This window comes from Falco cherrug, chromosome 17, assembly GCF_023634085.1.
Source record: "Falco cherrug isolate bFalChe1 chromosome 17, bFalChe1.pri, whole genome shotgun sequence".
In the NCBI taxonomy this organism is placed as follows: Eukaryota; Metazoa; Chordata; class Aves; order Falconiformes; family Falconidae; genus Falco; species Falco cherrug.
This window is the reverse complement of record NC_073713.1, coordinates 2,856,578-2,871,339: the sequence shown is the minus strand read 5'-3', so window position 1 is coordinate 2,871,339 and position 14,762 is coordinate 2,856,578. Positions and strand designations below refer to the sequence as shown.

The 14,762-nt window shown below is 50.7% G+C and overlaps 2 protein-coding genes across 7 annotated transcripts in view; one reads left to right on the top strand and one right to left on the bottom strand.

The window, feature by feature from the left end:
- Nucleotides 1-3,873, bottom strand: part of NCAPD3 (non-SMC condensin II complex subunit D3) — a 29,068-nt gene extending 25,195 nt beyond the window's left edge. For both annotated transcript variants that reach the window (XM_055695870.1, XM_055695871.1), the window contains exons 1-6: nt 3,744-3,873; nt 3,433-3,587; nt 2,585-2,747; nt 1,553-1,737; nt 500-679; nt 45-112 (exon numbers count right to left, since the gene is read on the bottom strand). In XM_055695870.1, the coding sequence (XP_055551845.1) occupies nt 45-112; nt 500-679; nt 1,553-1,737; nt 2,585-2,747; nt 3,433-3,587; nt 3,744-3,855 (863 nt within the window). In that variant the 5' untranslated portion in view covers nt 3,856-3,873. The remainder of the gene's footprint in view (nt 1-44; nt 113-499; nt 680-1,552; nt 1,738-2,584; nt 2,748-3,432; nt 3,588-3,743) is intronic.
- On the top strand, nt 3,854-14,566 carry VPS26B (VPS26 retromer complex component B). 5 transcript variants are annotated; one of them, XM_055695874.1, is made up of 8 exons: nt 4,361-4,497; nt 5,280-5,463; nt 6,066-6,133; nt 7,880-8,036; nt 8,869-9,033; nt 9,822-9,997; nt 10,676-10,818; nt 11,406-14,566. In XM_055695874.1, the coding sequence occupies exons 2-8, from the start codon at nt 5,387-5,389 to the stop codon at nt 11,550-11,552; spliced, it is 933 nt and encodes a 310-aa protein (XP_055551849.1). In that variant the 5' UTR covers nt 4,361-4,497; nt 5,280-5,386; the 3' UTR covers nt 11,553-14,566. The 5 variants fall into 5 exon arrangements, with proteins under 5 accessions (XP_055551847.1, XP_055551848.1, XP_055551849.1 ...); XM_055695872.1 differs by lacking the exon at nt 5,280-5,463 and having other exon boundaries at nt 3,854-4,497; XM_014280757.3 differs by lacking the exon at nt 4,361-4,497 and having other exon boundaries at nt 5,343-5,648.
- Nucleotides 14,567-14,762: the final 196 nt, after the last annotated feature.

Genomic DNA, 14,762 nt, shown 5'->3' with positions numbered 1-14,762 from the left:
ATTTGTTCAAAGCGCCACATAAACATTAAAAATTATTTGCTCACGTTGCTACTGAAAACTCGAACTCAAACTCCTGTACCGTCGGCTCAAACCTTGCCATTGCAAGGAAGACCTGCAAGGAAAGAAAGCCAAGCTTAGCTACTTCACACAAGGGGAAGATGTGCAGGTCTGCTTGGGGGTCAGACCACAGAGAACTTGAGTCTTAACTTTCAAACCACAGCACCCGCCCTGAAGCAGAACGTGAGCACACCCCAAAGCCAGAGGCTCCATACCGCACCTCCTTCCCCTGGGTACAGTGAGGGTTAAGCACCTCAGAAGTGGTAAGCACAAGAGGCAGACACAGAGCAGGCACTCTGCTCCGAGATTTACACCAACGGTCTGATCAGGGGCCAGCTTATGAAAGGCAGGGCTGCCACCATTCCTGTGGCTGTGGAGCATTCTGCACCCACCAAAAGGTGGTGTTAGGGGACATACGGCTCCTTGAGCTGAATCTTCTTACCTGCAGGCAGTTCTCCACACACTGAGGTTTTTCTTTTAGGGATAATTTAGGCAGAAGTCTTAACAAGTTTTTCAGAAGAATGAAGATTGAGTTGCGAATTTGTAGAAGATCATCCGTTGAAAAGTAAGCATTTTCACAATTCTCTTCATCCTCATGCTCCTCTTCCAATGACTCTTCCATCTACATTGGTAGAAAAGAGAAACGGTGCCATCCTGTCCCACAGCACTGCCTGATCTCTTTTGCACATTCCAGTGCTTCACAGAGTTCTCAGGCTAGGTCCTACACAATTTCACACCAAAAATTCTAAACCTTTTCTTTCAGATTAATTAGCAGACTTAACAGTGGGGGGGGGGGGGGCGGGGAACCAATGAAGGTTGGGTACAAAAAAGAAAGTGCCAACACAGCCTGTTCTTGTTTTGAAGGAGAAAGCCCATCAGAGCTGAAGACAATTATCTGAGTTCTAATCTGACACCTGGAGATTCACCTCAAAGTAATTCCCACTGCACCTATGACCTTCCCCCCCTTGCTTGTCATGACCTCGTGGCACCAATGTTCCCACAGGATTCCTGATGTGTAATCCTCAGTTCCATCACAAAAAAACCCCACAAACCAACACAGACCAAAACCATATAAATGTTAGAACGAGCAGCTGAGTACAGCTAGCTAAAGCATTTAGCCCTTAACTTCCCATCAGTAAATTGGCAAAGAAACACAAATGCCATTTGCAAGGTGGTCACACATAGTAACTTGGAGGTCTGTTGAAGAAGCTCATCTAAATTAGTTCCTCCCTCTGCTACTGACCTAACAACATGCCACAGACAAATAAACTATTTTTTCTTAGTCAGCAGCCACAAAACTGCAGCTAATTCTGAATCAGCAGACTTCTGGAATTCCTAATAATAGGTAGAGGACCAAGAGCACAGCTGAACTGCTGAATAAAAGGTTAAGAACTAAAAAAAAGAGCTGAAAAAGAGGCATAGAAGTGAAATAGCCTGCCAACAATTTGCTTATTAACAGCGGCTTACATCCAAAGAGATTACACAAACGTCTTACATCGGATTTGCCATTCCTGCATGGTTTTCCTTTCTTTCTATTTCTTTTTGCATTGGTCTGAGAGCTTTGAGTATGCATCTTCTTTCTTTTCTTCATCAGATCCTGTTCTTGAGGCCAACTTTTTGTCAGAGTGCGAAGACACTTATCAAACATCACTTGATGGAACAGCTGGTTAACTACGCTGCCTGCCCAGAAAAGACAACATCAGCTATCTTCCAGACAGAGAGAGAGAACATCAAATCATCCGGCCATCTCTCCATTTGCTTTGACAGCCAAGGAGATGGCCAGGCCAAAGGCATTGTCCTGAAAGCCTAAGAAAGTTCAAGAGAAGAAAGAAGTAAGGAAGGAAAAAAAAAAAAAGTAGAAAAAAGAAGTATTGTTTGAACAAAGGCAAACTGCATCAGGATGACAGGTCATCAGCGATGACATTATCAGGTAGGATCACCAGCTGATTGACCCCTTCTAGCTGGTAATGTGCTGCACAACAAAGATCTGCAAAACCGCAGAATATGCGTTAGCCTCGAATACAAAAGAGTACTGCTGTGAATTAACCTGCTAGAAACCTTCAACTGCTGGTTATTTTGAACAAATACTTTTGTTTTCACAAATGAACCCATCCAAAAGCACACTGCACAGTGAAATCCTCTCTAGTTACAGAGCGGGAACAGGAATAAGCTCCCATCTCCACTGCATATTATGTCAAACCAGAAGGCTACGTGTGGTTCCAGCTCTGTGTACTGTGCAGGCTCCTCTGTCAACCTTGTCACAGAGCTACTGAGATGTACGGCCACACAGACCCAGCCTGAGACCATCAAGCCACTTTATGACAGGAGACCAAGCTGCTATCAGAAAATAACAGCTGTTCAGCACTCAACACCACGGCTGAGTTTGATCCCCGAGGATTTCAGGGAGATCGAGCGAACAGTTCAAAAGCCATCATGCATTCCACCTGCAATTCTTATAAATGTGAGAAAGCCGATTTTGTCTGAACCACGATTTATCCAACAATAAAGAGGCACATCCCTTGCTCACCTGGGATCTCCAGCAGTAAGAAGTACAACCCAGCAGCATGAAGAGCGTAAACTCTCTGCTGTGCTTGAGCTCTTTTATGCTGCCCTGCTTGGACAAAGTGATGCAGCACAGCCACAAGCGCTTTATGAGAGAAGTTGTTTTCAGCAAACACGGTCCAGATATTCTGAGGCAAAACACATGTGTAGTAGTGAGAAATAACATAGCTCTCCACAAGTGGGCATTATTCACATTTTAACGCTTGCCACTGCAACCAACCCCCTATATATACTGTAGTATGCATTTTTTTAATAATTATGTTATAATATTTTATTATCTTAAGATCTTATTGTTCTCTACAGCTACCTGAAAGGAGGTTGTAGACAGGTGGGGGTCAGTCTCTTCTCCCAGATAACAAGCCACAGGACAAGAGGAAATGGTCACAAGTTATGCCAGGGGAGGTTTAGATTCGGTTTTTGGAAAAATTTCTTCACTGAAAAGGTGGTTAAGCATCGCAACAGGCTGCCCAGGGAGGCGGTGGAGTCACCACCTCTGGAGGCGTGTAAAATATGTGTAGATGCAATATTTAGGGATATGGTTTAGTGGTGGCCTTGGCAGTTAACAGTTGGACTTGATCTCAAAGGTCTCTTCCAACAGAAGTAGTTCTATGCTTCTACCTAATACTATATAAATACATTTTTAAGTGTGGGAAGAGCATCCCTCTGGAGCATTCTAGCACAGATGACCAGAACTGCCTTGGGCAGCCTCAGCCTGTTTTGCAGGCCTGAAAGCAGGCCCGGCTCACACCCTCGGGAGCAGAGCTGGCCCGGTGGCACAGCGGGAGCAGAGCTGGCCCGGCGGCGCGGCCTCACCTCGCTGCTGCCCTGCGCCTCCGAAGCGAAGGGCGCCAGGCACTGGTAGAGCCGGGTGAAGGCATCGAGGCCGTCTCCCGCGATGTCGGCTGCCAGGTTGGCGTCCAGGGGCTCGGTGTCCGTGAAATCCAGGTCCCACACCGCCTCCACCCACACTGCGAGACACAGGGTTGCCAACGGTGAGCCAAGCGCCCGGGGAGGCGGCCTGACCGCCCCGGGGCAGCAGCCCGCAGCAGCGAGACCACCGGGCCGCCGCCCCCTCCGCGGGCCGGTGCGCCGCGCTACCCACCCCTCGCCCCACCACGCCGCACCTGGGCTCACGTCCCGCAGCTGCCACCGCGCCAGGGCGGTCGGCAGCGCGGCCGGTCGCTCCGCCGGCGGTAGCTCCCCCGAGCGCTGGCCCCGCCGCCCGCCCGCCGCCATGCCGCCCGCCGGCCCTTCGAAAGGACCAATCCCCGTGCGCCTCCCGACCGGAAGCGGCCGCCCGGAAATGGGGCGGGGCGCGGGGCGGGACGTAGGGAGTGGCGCGGCCCGGGCCGGCCGGGTGGCGCATGCGCGGTGCACGGCCCGGGACGGCGGTGGCGGGGCGCGCCGGGAGGCGGCGGGCGGCGATCGTGCGTGGCCAGGCGGCGGGGGGGGGGCTGCGGGGCCCGGCCCGGTCTCCTTCCAGCGGCAGCCGGGCAGGCACCGGGGCCGCAGGGTCCCGCCGCCCAGCCCGCCCTCCCTGCCGCATTGCGGGCCCCCCGCCCCGCCGCCGGGCGCCGTGCCGCTGGCCGCGGTAGCCCCCTCCCCGGCTCCGCGGGGGCCGAGGGCGGGCGGGCCGCCGCCGCCGCCCCGGGGCCATGAGCTTCTTCGGGTTCGGGCAGAGTGCGGAGCTGGAGCTGGTGCTGAGCGACGCCGAGAGCCGGCGGCGGGTGGAGCACAAGACGGAGGAGGGCAAGAAGGAGAAGTACTTCCTCTTCTACGACGGGGAGACCGTGTCGGGGCGGGTGGTGCTCACCCTCAAGCACCTCAACAAGCGGCTGGAGCACCAGGGCATCAAAGTGGAGTTCATCGGGCAGATCGGTGAGCGGGGCGGGGCGCGGGGCTGGGGCGGCCCGGCCCCGGAGGTGGCCTGCGGGGCCCGGACCCCCGCCCCGGCCCCGGGGCCTCCCGGCGAGCCGGGGCCGGCGCCTGCCTGCGCGCTGCGGGCCCGTAGGCGCGTTAGCGCGGTGCACCGGGGCCTGGGAATGCGCGCGGGTACGCGGGTCCCCGGCAGCTTGTGCTCCACGGCTGCCCCGAGCGGTTCCACCCGCCGGCCCGGCTGGGCCCAGCTCATCCTGGCGGCTGGAGCGGAAGGGAGGGAGCTCCAGTGTTTTTCCAGGTCATTGTTCTCTCGTCCTATTTTCTCGCTCCTGCTCGGTCACCGGTTTCGGCTCCGAACCGCACGCGCCCGGGGGCAGGGTGGAACTGGGTTTCCATCCCGCAGGCGCAGGTCTGAGCGCAGACACCCCAGTAACACCAGCTGTCGGGTGGTGGTCTCCAGGCTGCATCTTCTGTTTGCGTTTGTTGTGTGCCTATCGATTTAGCTAGCACTGCGGTTCTGCTGAGGATGGTGAATTGGGTGGGTTTCACCCATATGTCTCAGGTCACCGGTTGCACCCCCCCAGCCCATACCCCACAACACATTCCACCCCAGAAGATCAGCTTTCTTGAGGCCCACGGGCTCAGCTTGGCTGGTTCCATCTTTTACTCTCTTGTGACTGCCCACGCGTCCCTGCACAGTTAGTCCGGTGGCTTCAAGTTGTTCAAAACTTGTGGTTGTCTGTGCATAACCCATTCAGATTTAAGATTTCCTGCTTTCTTAGAAGAAAGGTAGCTGCCACACCCACTCTTCCATCGGAATGGAGATGGCCGTATTTCATGGACATGCACAAGTCTAGCAAGGCGAAATAAGTTCAAGACATTCCCAGTGATGCCGCTGTGCTCGGGGTGTGCGGTGCCTCACGTCGGTGGCTCGCCGTACTCGGGTTTAACACTCCAAATCATTGCATGAGTTGTGGGCCTGCAGCCTTTGCATTGCAAATCGTGCGGTGTACCAAAGTGAACTAGAGGTTTTTCCACCCAACCCCGATGCTGCCGTTCAGTGTTTTTGCTGGCCTTGCTCGTACATGATGCTGCTTTTTGGAAGGGAAGGGGAGCACAGGCAGCGTGAGCCTGTATACGATGGAGTGTAGGTAAGCCCGTTTGTCAGGAGCTACCTTACGACCTCCTATTTGATTATGATTGTCAGTGGAAATTAAGCATGAACTTTGCTTCCGGCTCCGCTCTGTCTCCTCTGTGCTTCTCGTCCCCCGTTTTGGAAGACTTGAGCCATGTGTATTTACAATAACTGCTTTGAATTCAGATTATTGCCCAAGCACGGTGTATTAGGACCTGCTGTGGCTGCACGTTAGTCCTTTCTTTTTGCCCATTAGGCCCCTTTAATATAAAACGCTGCTAAAGTTTGTACCGCTGATGGCGCTTCCTTAATGCTTTCCATCTCAAAACAGCTTGCCTTACCGTCTGACTTCTTGCTGCTATGAGGCTGGTAACTACACGTGACAATTTTACGGGCAAGGGAGACTGAGATGTAACGGAGTGATGTGTTGCAGGGAAGAGGGATGTTGCAGACCGGGTACCAGGGTCCAGGCTGTGAACGCTGTGTCCTGCGTGGTCTCCGGTGAGCATTTCTAGAACCAGTTTAAGATTTCGTTTCGCCTGTGGTTACTGTGTCCAGAGCATGCCACCAAGATGTTGGCAGGTTATTTTCTTAATCTGGAAACCTTATAGCTCTGGAAACCTGAAATTACCATTTATACCTGTTTGATATGCTAATGTCTTCTGAAGTGTGGGAAATGTCAATCCTGCCTCTTCTTAAGGCTGCAGAGTGCCAATCTGTGCCCTTCCGAGACAGCAGAGAACTTAAAAGTTTGCTGACATTGGCGTCCCCTTGCTTTAATTTTGATTGTTGCCTTCTGCATTGTGTGGCAAGATGATATATCCCTCTTTTTATGTGGCACGTGGCTTCTCCCTGTCACATCAACAAGCACTTTCCTCTCAATGGACACGTATTCAATGCAGAGTTGGTTTATTTATGTCACCTGCCTGCCCAGCCTAAAGGGCTTGATGGCACTCGCTGTTTTGTGTGAGAGGTGTTCCAGTGCCAATATTTCCATTACAGAGATAAGGTGAGGAAAGGGGTATAAGAAACAGACATCACTTAAAAGCTGAAATCTCATCTTGCGTCTCAAGGAGTGGAGAAGCAAGGCTGGCTGCAGTTCCTGAACGCTACTAATACTTCTCAGGATCCTCCTCTGCACAGTTTAGTGCTGACAGCGAACTTGTGTGTGTGTATACGATTGTCTGATGACTTAGGTTTTTGTTTCTTCATCTAACCGTATCAGATTGGCTAAGGCTTACCTTTTAAGAAGGACTGTGTAGGTGTCTTGTAGTCACACCGCTCACACGCAGGGTTGGGAAGGGCAGATTTCATTGATGGTTGTGTGTGATACAGAGCTGTTAATGCAAATGGCAGAGGTTTAAGTTCCTGTTGCTTCGACTTACGGGAGAAAACTTTGTGGGAGTGTAGAGAGGATTACTTCCATTAAATGAGGAAACCTGTAGTAGCTTCCTGCTGACGCAAGAAGGTTGTGGGGAAAACTGAAGCAATGTGACTGTGTTGGTTACTTGAGCTAGTTGAGCAGTGCTTCCAAAGGTGAATGCTCTTCCCTCGTCGGTGTTCACAAGGCCGTTGACATGTTATCCAGGGGATGGTGGAGCAGTTGCCTTTGCTGCCTCCCCACACGCTTGGTAGTTGTGTGCCGAACACTGGCTTTGTGCAGAATCGGTGAGGATCTCCACGGTTACGCAGTACCCAGTGTGAATCAAGACCACTCAAAGTCTTTGTTGTCAAAGGATAAGCAGGAACAGTTGGAAACCTCAGCTCTTGTTTTTTTGCTCCGTCACTGTTTGCTGTTCCAGAGAAGCAGCCGTGTTTTTTCCTCTCTTTACCGTAGCAATGCCTTTGGCCTGCAATATTGTGTAGAGAATCGCTGGAAGGGATTGCGTGAGCTGCCGGCTCCTCTTCTCAAACAGTCTGAAGATAATGAATATTGATAATAGGTGACCCATGTCACTCTTAAGGCAAAGCGAGTTCCTGATTCGTTGTAGTATGTGAGGCTGTGCTGGCCTTTTCCTTCCTGTTTCAGGGAGGAGAGTTCTGGCTGGCACCTGCCTCCGCCGGAGAGCAGTGAACAAGTGCAGTACGTTGCAGCCACAGGCTCCCCTGGTAGGTTCTCTGAATGGTGGTGAAGGAAGTAGAGATCCGGACAAGATGGTTGCTTGTAGCTGTGGAATCTCTTGCTTTTCCTCATGGTGTCATGTGGGATTAAGCACTGCTGCTTAACCTGGACTTATATCTTCCTAGAACTCTACTATGACCGAGGAAACCACCATGAGTTCGTGTCTCTGGTGAAAGACCTGGCCCGTCCTGGTGAATTCACTCAATCGCAGACATTTGACTTCGAATTCACCCATGTGGAAAAACCTTACGAGTCCTACACGGGGCAGAATGTGAAGTTACGGTGAGTCTTCTCCCCTTGCTGACCCCTGTTCTTGGTTCTGTGCAGTGTGCAAGTAATGATATTTACTGTGATGATACTGGAGGGCAGCATCTCTTCCCAGACATCCTTGCATGTTGATGATGACACTCAAAATGAATTTTGGTGGACTGAGATATAAAAGGCTCTGCTTTTATAAGCATGCATCAGGCTTCAGGGAACTTGTGTTGCCCCATTTAACTGACAGGAGAAATCAGCCCCCTCTGAATCAGCCAAATACTTCCTAATTTATTTGGTGATCCAAATCCCAGAAGGAATGCTTTAGTTTAGTCTCCAATGGGAACATTTTCGCTGTCTTGTAATGAGCCTTGCCAACTTTTAATTGTGCTCTATATGCAAGCAGATGCCTAGCTTAAATCTTGTTCATGTGTTGCAAACTGTATTTCACATCTAGGCACTCCAGTTGACTTGAAATCTAGTCACTGGCTTCTAAGGGAGGTTGGAAAATTCTGAGATCTGCCGAGAGAGGTGTGTCTGTGGGGACTGATGTGATCTAATCTCTTGCAAGAGGGCAGTGGTTTTAACGTGTGCAAGGTGTTATTCAGATCCCCAAATGGTGCTTGGGCAACTCAGGCTCACAAATGCATGAAAGCTTAGTGAAGAGCTAAGAGCCTGCTTTTCCATTTGAAAATTCCCTTCTGTCTTTTCCAACATGAGGCTCTGGTTGTTCCAGAAGCCAGGGCACCAATAAGACTGCTTGGATAGTCCAGTGCAATCTGCTCAGCCCCGTGTCCCTCCCTGCTTCGTCTCTCTTGCTGCTCGTACAGCCCTAAGAGGAGGGGGACTCTCCTTGCAGGTATTTCCTCCGAGCGACTGTCAGCCGCAGACTGAACGATGTGGTGAAGGAGATGGACATAGTTGTGCACACCCTGAGCACCTACCCAGAGCTCAACTCCTCTATTAAGATGGAGGTGGGGATTGAGGATTGCCTGCACATTGAGTTTGAGTATAACAAGTCCAAGTAAGTGTCTCAAGAGCAGCCAGTGGCTGTGGGGAACCATGTGCTACAGGGAACAGTTTGGTCTGGATGCCCAAGGCATGTGTCTTGCATGTGATCCTTAAAGGGATTCTTTGTTCCTGCACTCCAGCGAGGCTGGCAGGCAGTTCAGATGCTGGTTAAGGATGTGTGGGTTCCACTCCTTGCCCCATAGATGTGCTTTCTGGACCAAGGAGTGAGAAGCGGTGGCTGTGGCTTGCTGAGCTTGGAGCACAGTGCAAGGCTGTTGCAGTAACTTCGCATTCCCTGTATCCTCAGCAAGATCAGTATTTCCAAGTGTCTTCAAAGTACAACATCTGCTCTTTACCAGATAATACAGCTGAAGTGGGACCTTAATTCAGACACAGAAGTTGGAAACAGCTCTTTTAAACTACTTTTAATGCATCTCTCCCAGCTGATGCTAGCAAATCTCCCTTCAGTGTAACATTTGGGTTAGTTTTAATTGACCTAAAAAATTGGTTTGGGAGGCATTGCTGTCGCAGGGGTTTCCTGTAGATATTCAGCCTGAAATTCTGTTTTTAATTTATCAGATCATGCTAAACGTTCTTGGTGATTTCCAAAAGACCAGAGGATGAAAGGTGAAGCGCTGTTTACAGCAGCCTCATGGAGCTGGTTGATAGGCCATCTGAAATTTACAGCTGGGGCCGCAGATAAGAGCAAAGTGCCTGACAAGCAAGTTCCTGCGCTCCAGGTCTGAGTCCTGGTCTGCTACACAGTGTTTGATTGTGGTGCTTTCTTCCTTCATGTGCTAGGTATCACTTAAAAGATGTGATTGTTGGAAAGATCTACTTCCTGCTGGTGCGAATCAAGATCAAACACATGGAGATAGATATCATCAAGAGAGAAACAACAGGGACCGGCCCCAACGTGTATCATGAGAATGACACAATAGCTAAATACGAGATCATGGATGGGGCACCTGTGAGAGGTGAGAAGGCTGATGAACCTTGCAGCATCCCTCTTCTGAAGTCTTTTGGGGTGGGAATAAGAGTCCTGCAGTATCTTCAGCTGAATCCATGTGCTCAGTAGTAACATGTGTCCTGTTGCACTGGTGGACTCACGGCAGCTTACGTAGGTGATTAAATATGATCCCCTTCCTTCTGTGGTATGCTGAGGGGGAATTGAGGCATAATGAGTTGCAGTGACTTAATTCTTTTGATGCAGTGGCAAACCAGGAATAGATGTAAATTCACTGTTGGTGTGGTCACCAGCTGGTATTGCTGCAACTTGGAGCCAGAAAGATGGTGTTTTAGCTCTGTGCCAATCTCCTGTGCCACTTGTTTTCCAGTTCCATTGCCCAGCAGAGTCACCTGCCAGAGAGAGTGTCTCCTTACTCATTTTTTCTGGCAGTGTTGTCTAGATGCAGGTCACAAATTGAGTCTTTATGCTGTTAAAGTGGAGATGGAACTGCTGTCAGCAAGGGCAGGATCTGGCTATGGACCATGCATGCTGGTTTGGAAGGGAGCTGGAGGAAGTGGAGCTCATCTTACTCCACTTGTGGAAATGGTCACAAAGTTTGTGGCCTAGTGAGATTCTGTTTTGCTGGTGCTCTGCTAGTTGTTATCTGTGCATTCTGTCTGTGCTGATGGTTCTGTGCACTTTGCAGGGGAGTCCATTCCCATCAGACTCTTTCTGGCTGGCTACGAGCTGACTCCAACGATGAGGGACATCAATAAGAAGTTCTCGGTGCGTTATTACCTCAATCTGGTGCTGATTGACGAGGAAGAGAGACGCTACTTTAAGCAGCAGGTGAGAAACGGAGCTGTTGGTTCTCAGACCTGTAGACTGTTGCTTGGGATACTATGTCCTAAGGAGCTTCTGAGAATTTGGGATTCCTGTGGGGGAAAAATCATGTCCTTGACAGTGTCTGCAAAGACTAGGCAAATTAGAGTGGGCAGAGATGGTCTAGAGGGAACGGTCCACACAGGTCAGATGCGTGTGGTGGTGGGGATGCACGCAGAAGGTGCCTACTTTGGACTTCTTTTCCACTCTGTTGCCCTGTGGTGAAGCTTCTGTGCTTCACCTTATCAATTCGAATCTGGTAGCTGAGGGCAATAGGACAGAGCTGCCCTAGATGGCCAGTGGGTCCTTCTGTGCGCCCAGATCCTGGGGAGGAGCGCTCTACCCAAATTTTCGGGATGGCTGCATTGCGAGGCCTCCACGTGCTGCTGCGAGCGGCCTCACGCACACGGCCATGGGTGGAATGTGGCAGCATAGGCCGAGCTCTTGCTGGGTGCGAGCTGCTCGCCGGGCAGCGTGGTTCAGCTTCTGGGTCTGGGTGGGGCGAGGAGAAGGTCTCACAAGCCCTGACGAGGCCTCCGGCTGTGTTACTGCAGGAGGTCGTGCTTTGGCGGAAAGGAGACATAGTGAGGAAGAGCATGTCCCACCAAGCAGCCATCGCGTCCCAGCGGTTTGAGGGGACATCCTCGCACACCGAGGCCAAGACCCCCAGCCAGCCTGCAGAGAACAACGGCCGGCAGTGAGAGGCCGCGCAGAGGAAGGCTGCTGTGGAGCCACTGGGGACAGCAGCAGGGAGGAAGAAAAAACACTTCAGAGACTTCATGGAAATAAATAACCGTTTTTGACTTAATTCCTTTCTTCAAAGGACTCCTAGGGTGGGAAGGGGAGGGGAGGGCAAGGCAAGCTGGAGCACTGGTGGTGCGAAGCTGAAGGTACCTCAGTGCTTCCCAATCAACTACATTCCTCTGGGGTTGGCTGCTTTGAGGCATGTGTCCGGAGGCTGCGGAGCTGCCTGATCTCCTCTTTGCCCCGAGACCCTTTTGGTGTGGCAGCGGGGAGGGAGAGAGCAAGTGAAGGCCAAATCTGCTGCTGCTTCCGAGCGGTGTGGAGGTTGCTTTGGGGCTGTGTAGGATGGATATTTTTCTTGCCTTTCTGAAATCTTCACAAGGGAAAATGACACAGTGATTAGCTGGAAGATAGAGGGAGTCAGGCTGAGGTGTGGCCTACTTTAAATTGCTTAGTGTTATCCCCTCGCTGCCTCCCCTTCCTCTTCATGCTGGCATTGGATTCCTGGTCACAAACAGTTCTGTAACGTGGTTGACTCAGCCCTGGGACTGCCACACAGCCGCGCAGAGCACGGGCAGCAGGCGTGCTGTTGTGTCCTTGCTGTGGAGCTCCTGACTGTGTTGTTGCATCAAGGGAGAGCTGTGGCTGGTAGGAGGGAGTGAGGCACGCAAATGCAGTAGTAGGTGGCACAGGTTGGGCAGAGCGGTGAAGGTCCCAGCGCTGCTGGGTGGGCAGGAAGGCAGCTGGCCAAGAGCAGTGCCTTCCTGGTCTTGGCCTGGCAGCTGCCTGAGTGCCCCTGAGATTCAGTCTTTCTGGTTGCTGCACTCATGGAGATCCCAGTTGCTGCTGCAGAGCAGGAGCAGAGCAGCCTTGAGAGGTCTAGAGGATAGTTTTGGAAGGTGAGAAATAAATGGGGGCTCTCTTGGGAGTGGGCTTATGCTGCACACACTGCCCTGCTCGTGTCTGTGTCCTTGTGACAGAGCAGGCTTTGTATTAGGGACAGACAGCGGTATAGAAACGTGTGTATTGTTTTGTATTTGTTCCCTCACACCTGTGGGATGAGGGTTATTAGTAAGGACAGAAAGTGGATGCAATTGTTTTAAGAAGCTCATGGCCTGTGTATGCTGCTAGATGAAGCCAGGCAGCAACTGGAAGGATGGTAGAGCGCTCTGATTCCAGAGATGCATTCTTGAGGCCTGAGCTGAAGTCACCAGTGAGGTCTGAGGGTATGACATGAACTGAGAACCCAAGTACAAGTTTTTTATTTTCTAAAATAAGCTTCTTTTAGTCTACAGCTAAGTAGAATCATGAGAACGCTCCCAGAAGGGAGTCGCTCCTCCATTAAAAATTAGTCGTGGCTTTGTAGACTTGATTGGCAGAGTCTGGAGAATATCCATCCTGTTTAGATGCCCTTCAAGGAAGCAGGCGGTTAGACCTCCGACCAGACGGAGAGAGAAGCCTGCACTAAATGCTGGGGTATGAGCTCTTATCAAGTGAGATTTGTCTGCATTTCTCTGGGAGTTTGTGGCTCGCTAGGGTTTTGTCCAGCTTCCTTTTGACTCTGGAATGAATGTCCTCTGCCTCTGTTCTGCAGCTGAATGTAGAACGGTTGTCTTGCAGCTGGGAAATGGAAGTATCTTCTGCTTTGTTTAGTGGAACAGTGCTGGTGGAGGGAGTGGGGCCTGGGTGGGAAGGGGAGCTTTTTATGTAATAAGACAGCTACTGTATTTCAGTGATAAATGTGTGTTTCTGCTTGCCAAAGTAAGTTATCTTTTACTCACCACGTGTAAGGTTGTGGTTTTTAGTAGAGCTGGACAGTCTTGCTCTGTGTAGAGGACACTAATGATCTCATCTCTGCTGAATGCTTGTGTCACACCATGTTTCTGCTCTGTAATAGTGAAGACGTGGCTTGCTTTTCTTTACATGAGAAGTCTGTGCCATGGGCTGGAGCCATGTCTTCCTAAGACTGAAGCAAAAGCTTACTTTAGACAACTACCTTGTTATGCCAGGGCAGGGGGTGGTAACCTGCCACAGGTCTCACATGGCTAAGGAATCTGGATGTTTTACTCCTGACACTCGCTCTACTCCCCGCTCTGTGTAGGGGGCACCACCTGTGCTGTGGCAATACACAATCTCTTGGCGACAAAGCGAAGCTCCAGTTGGGAGCCTCTGGGGATAGCAGACTTAGCTTTCCATGGCTGAGCTGAGCACAGCAGCACCCTAACCACCCTCCAGCTTTCCCTCAACTCCCATACCACCTACATTTTTTTTTCCTTGCCTGTTCCTCTTGTTTGTAGGCCATGTGGTATTAAAGAAATGCTGTGGATGGTGTCTGTGCATTCCAGGAGTGCTTTGTTTACTGGCCAAACAGCATCAGTACTGGATGTAAGACAATTGTCTGACAAGACAATGCACTGTAAGGAGATTTCTATTGAGCATCTGTTCATCACTTCTGGAGGGTTTACTTGGAAAAGGCGCATGAGCCTATATGTTGGGTTGGGGGTTTGGTTTTTGTTGGTTTTTTTCCTTCTCTGTGCCCCTCTCCCGTGTCCAGAATTTAGAAACAATCCCCATTTTTACTTAATCTAAATGGACCATTCAACCCATTACCTACTATGCCCTCTGTTTTTCTGGGGTGGAGCAGATATGCTGAGCATCTTTAGAGAGAAGTTGAAGCTTAAGGTCACTCCGGGACAAGGTACTATAGCAGAGCGTTTCATTAGCATGGGAAGGGGCAGAGCAGTCCCCCTGAGCTGGGTGGTTCTGTTCAGTACTTGGGTCATTCCCTCTCTCCCAGGCAGAGTCAGGCAGGGGGGAGTGCGCAAGTACCAAGCAGTGCAACTTGTAATTAAGCCTCTGCTGTGTTTACATGTTTCTTAATTCGTCGTCTTTTCAATGGCTGTATTTTAAAACTTGGGGTTTTTGTCTCTTCAATTAAAAAGAGCCAGCCCTGGCTGTCAAATGCTGTGCATGAGTTTGTCTGATATGGTTTATATTGCCTGGCCCGGGTCTGGTTTGTGTTGGTTTTGGGTTTTTTTTACAGTATTAAGGCATTTTTCTGTAGTGCCATACTGTGCAGCCCTCCAAACATACTTGAGGAGTTTGCCCTTTATGCTCTTCATAAATTCTTGGCTTTCTTTAAGCTGTGTCACTGCTTAGAAGCTGTG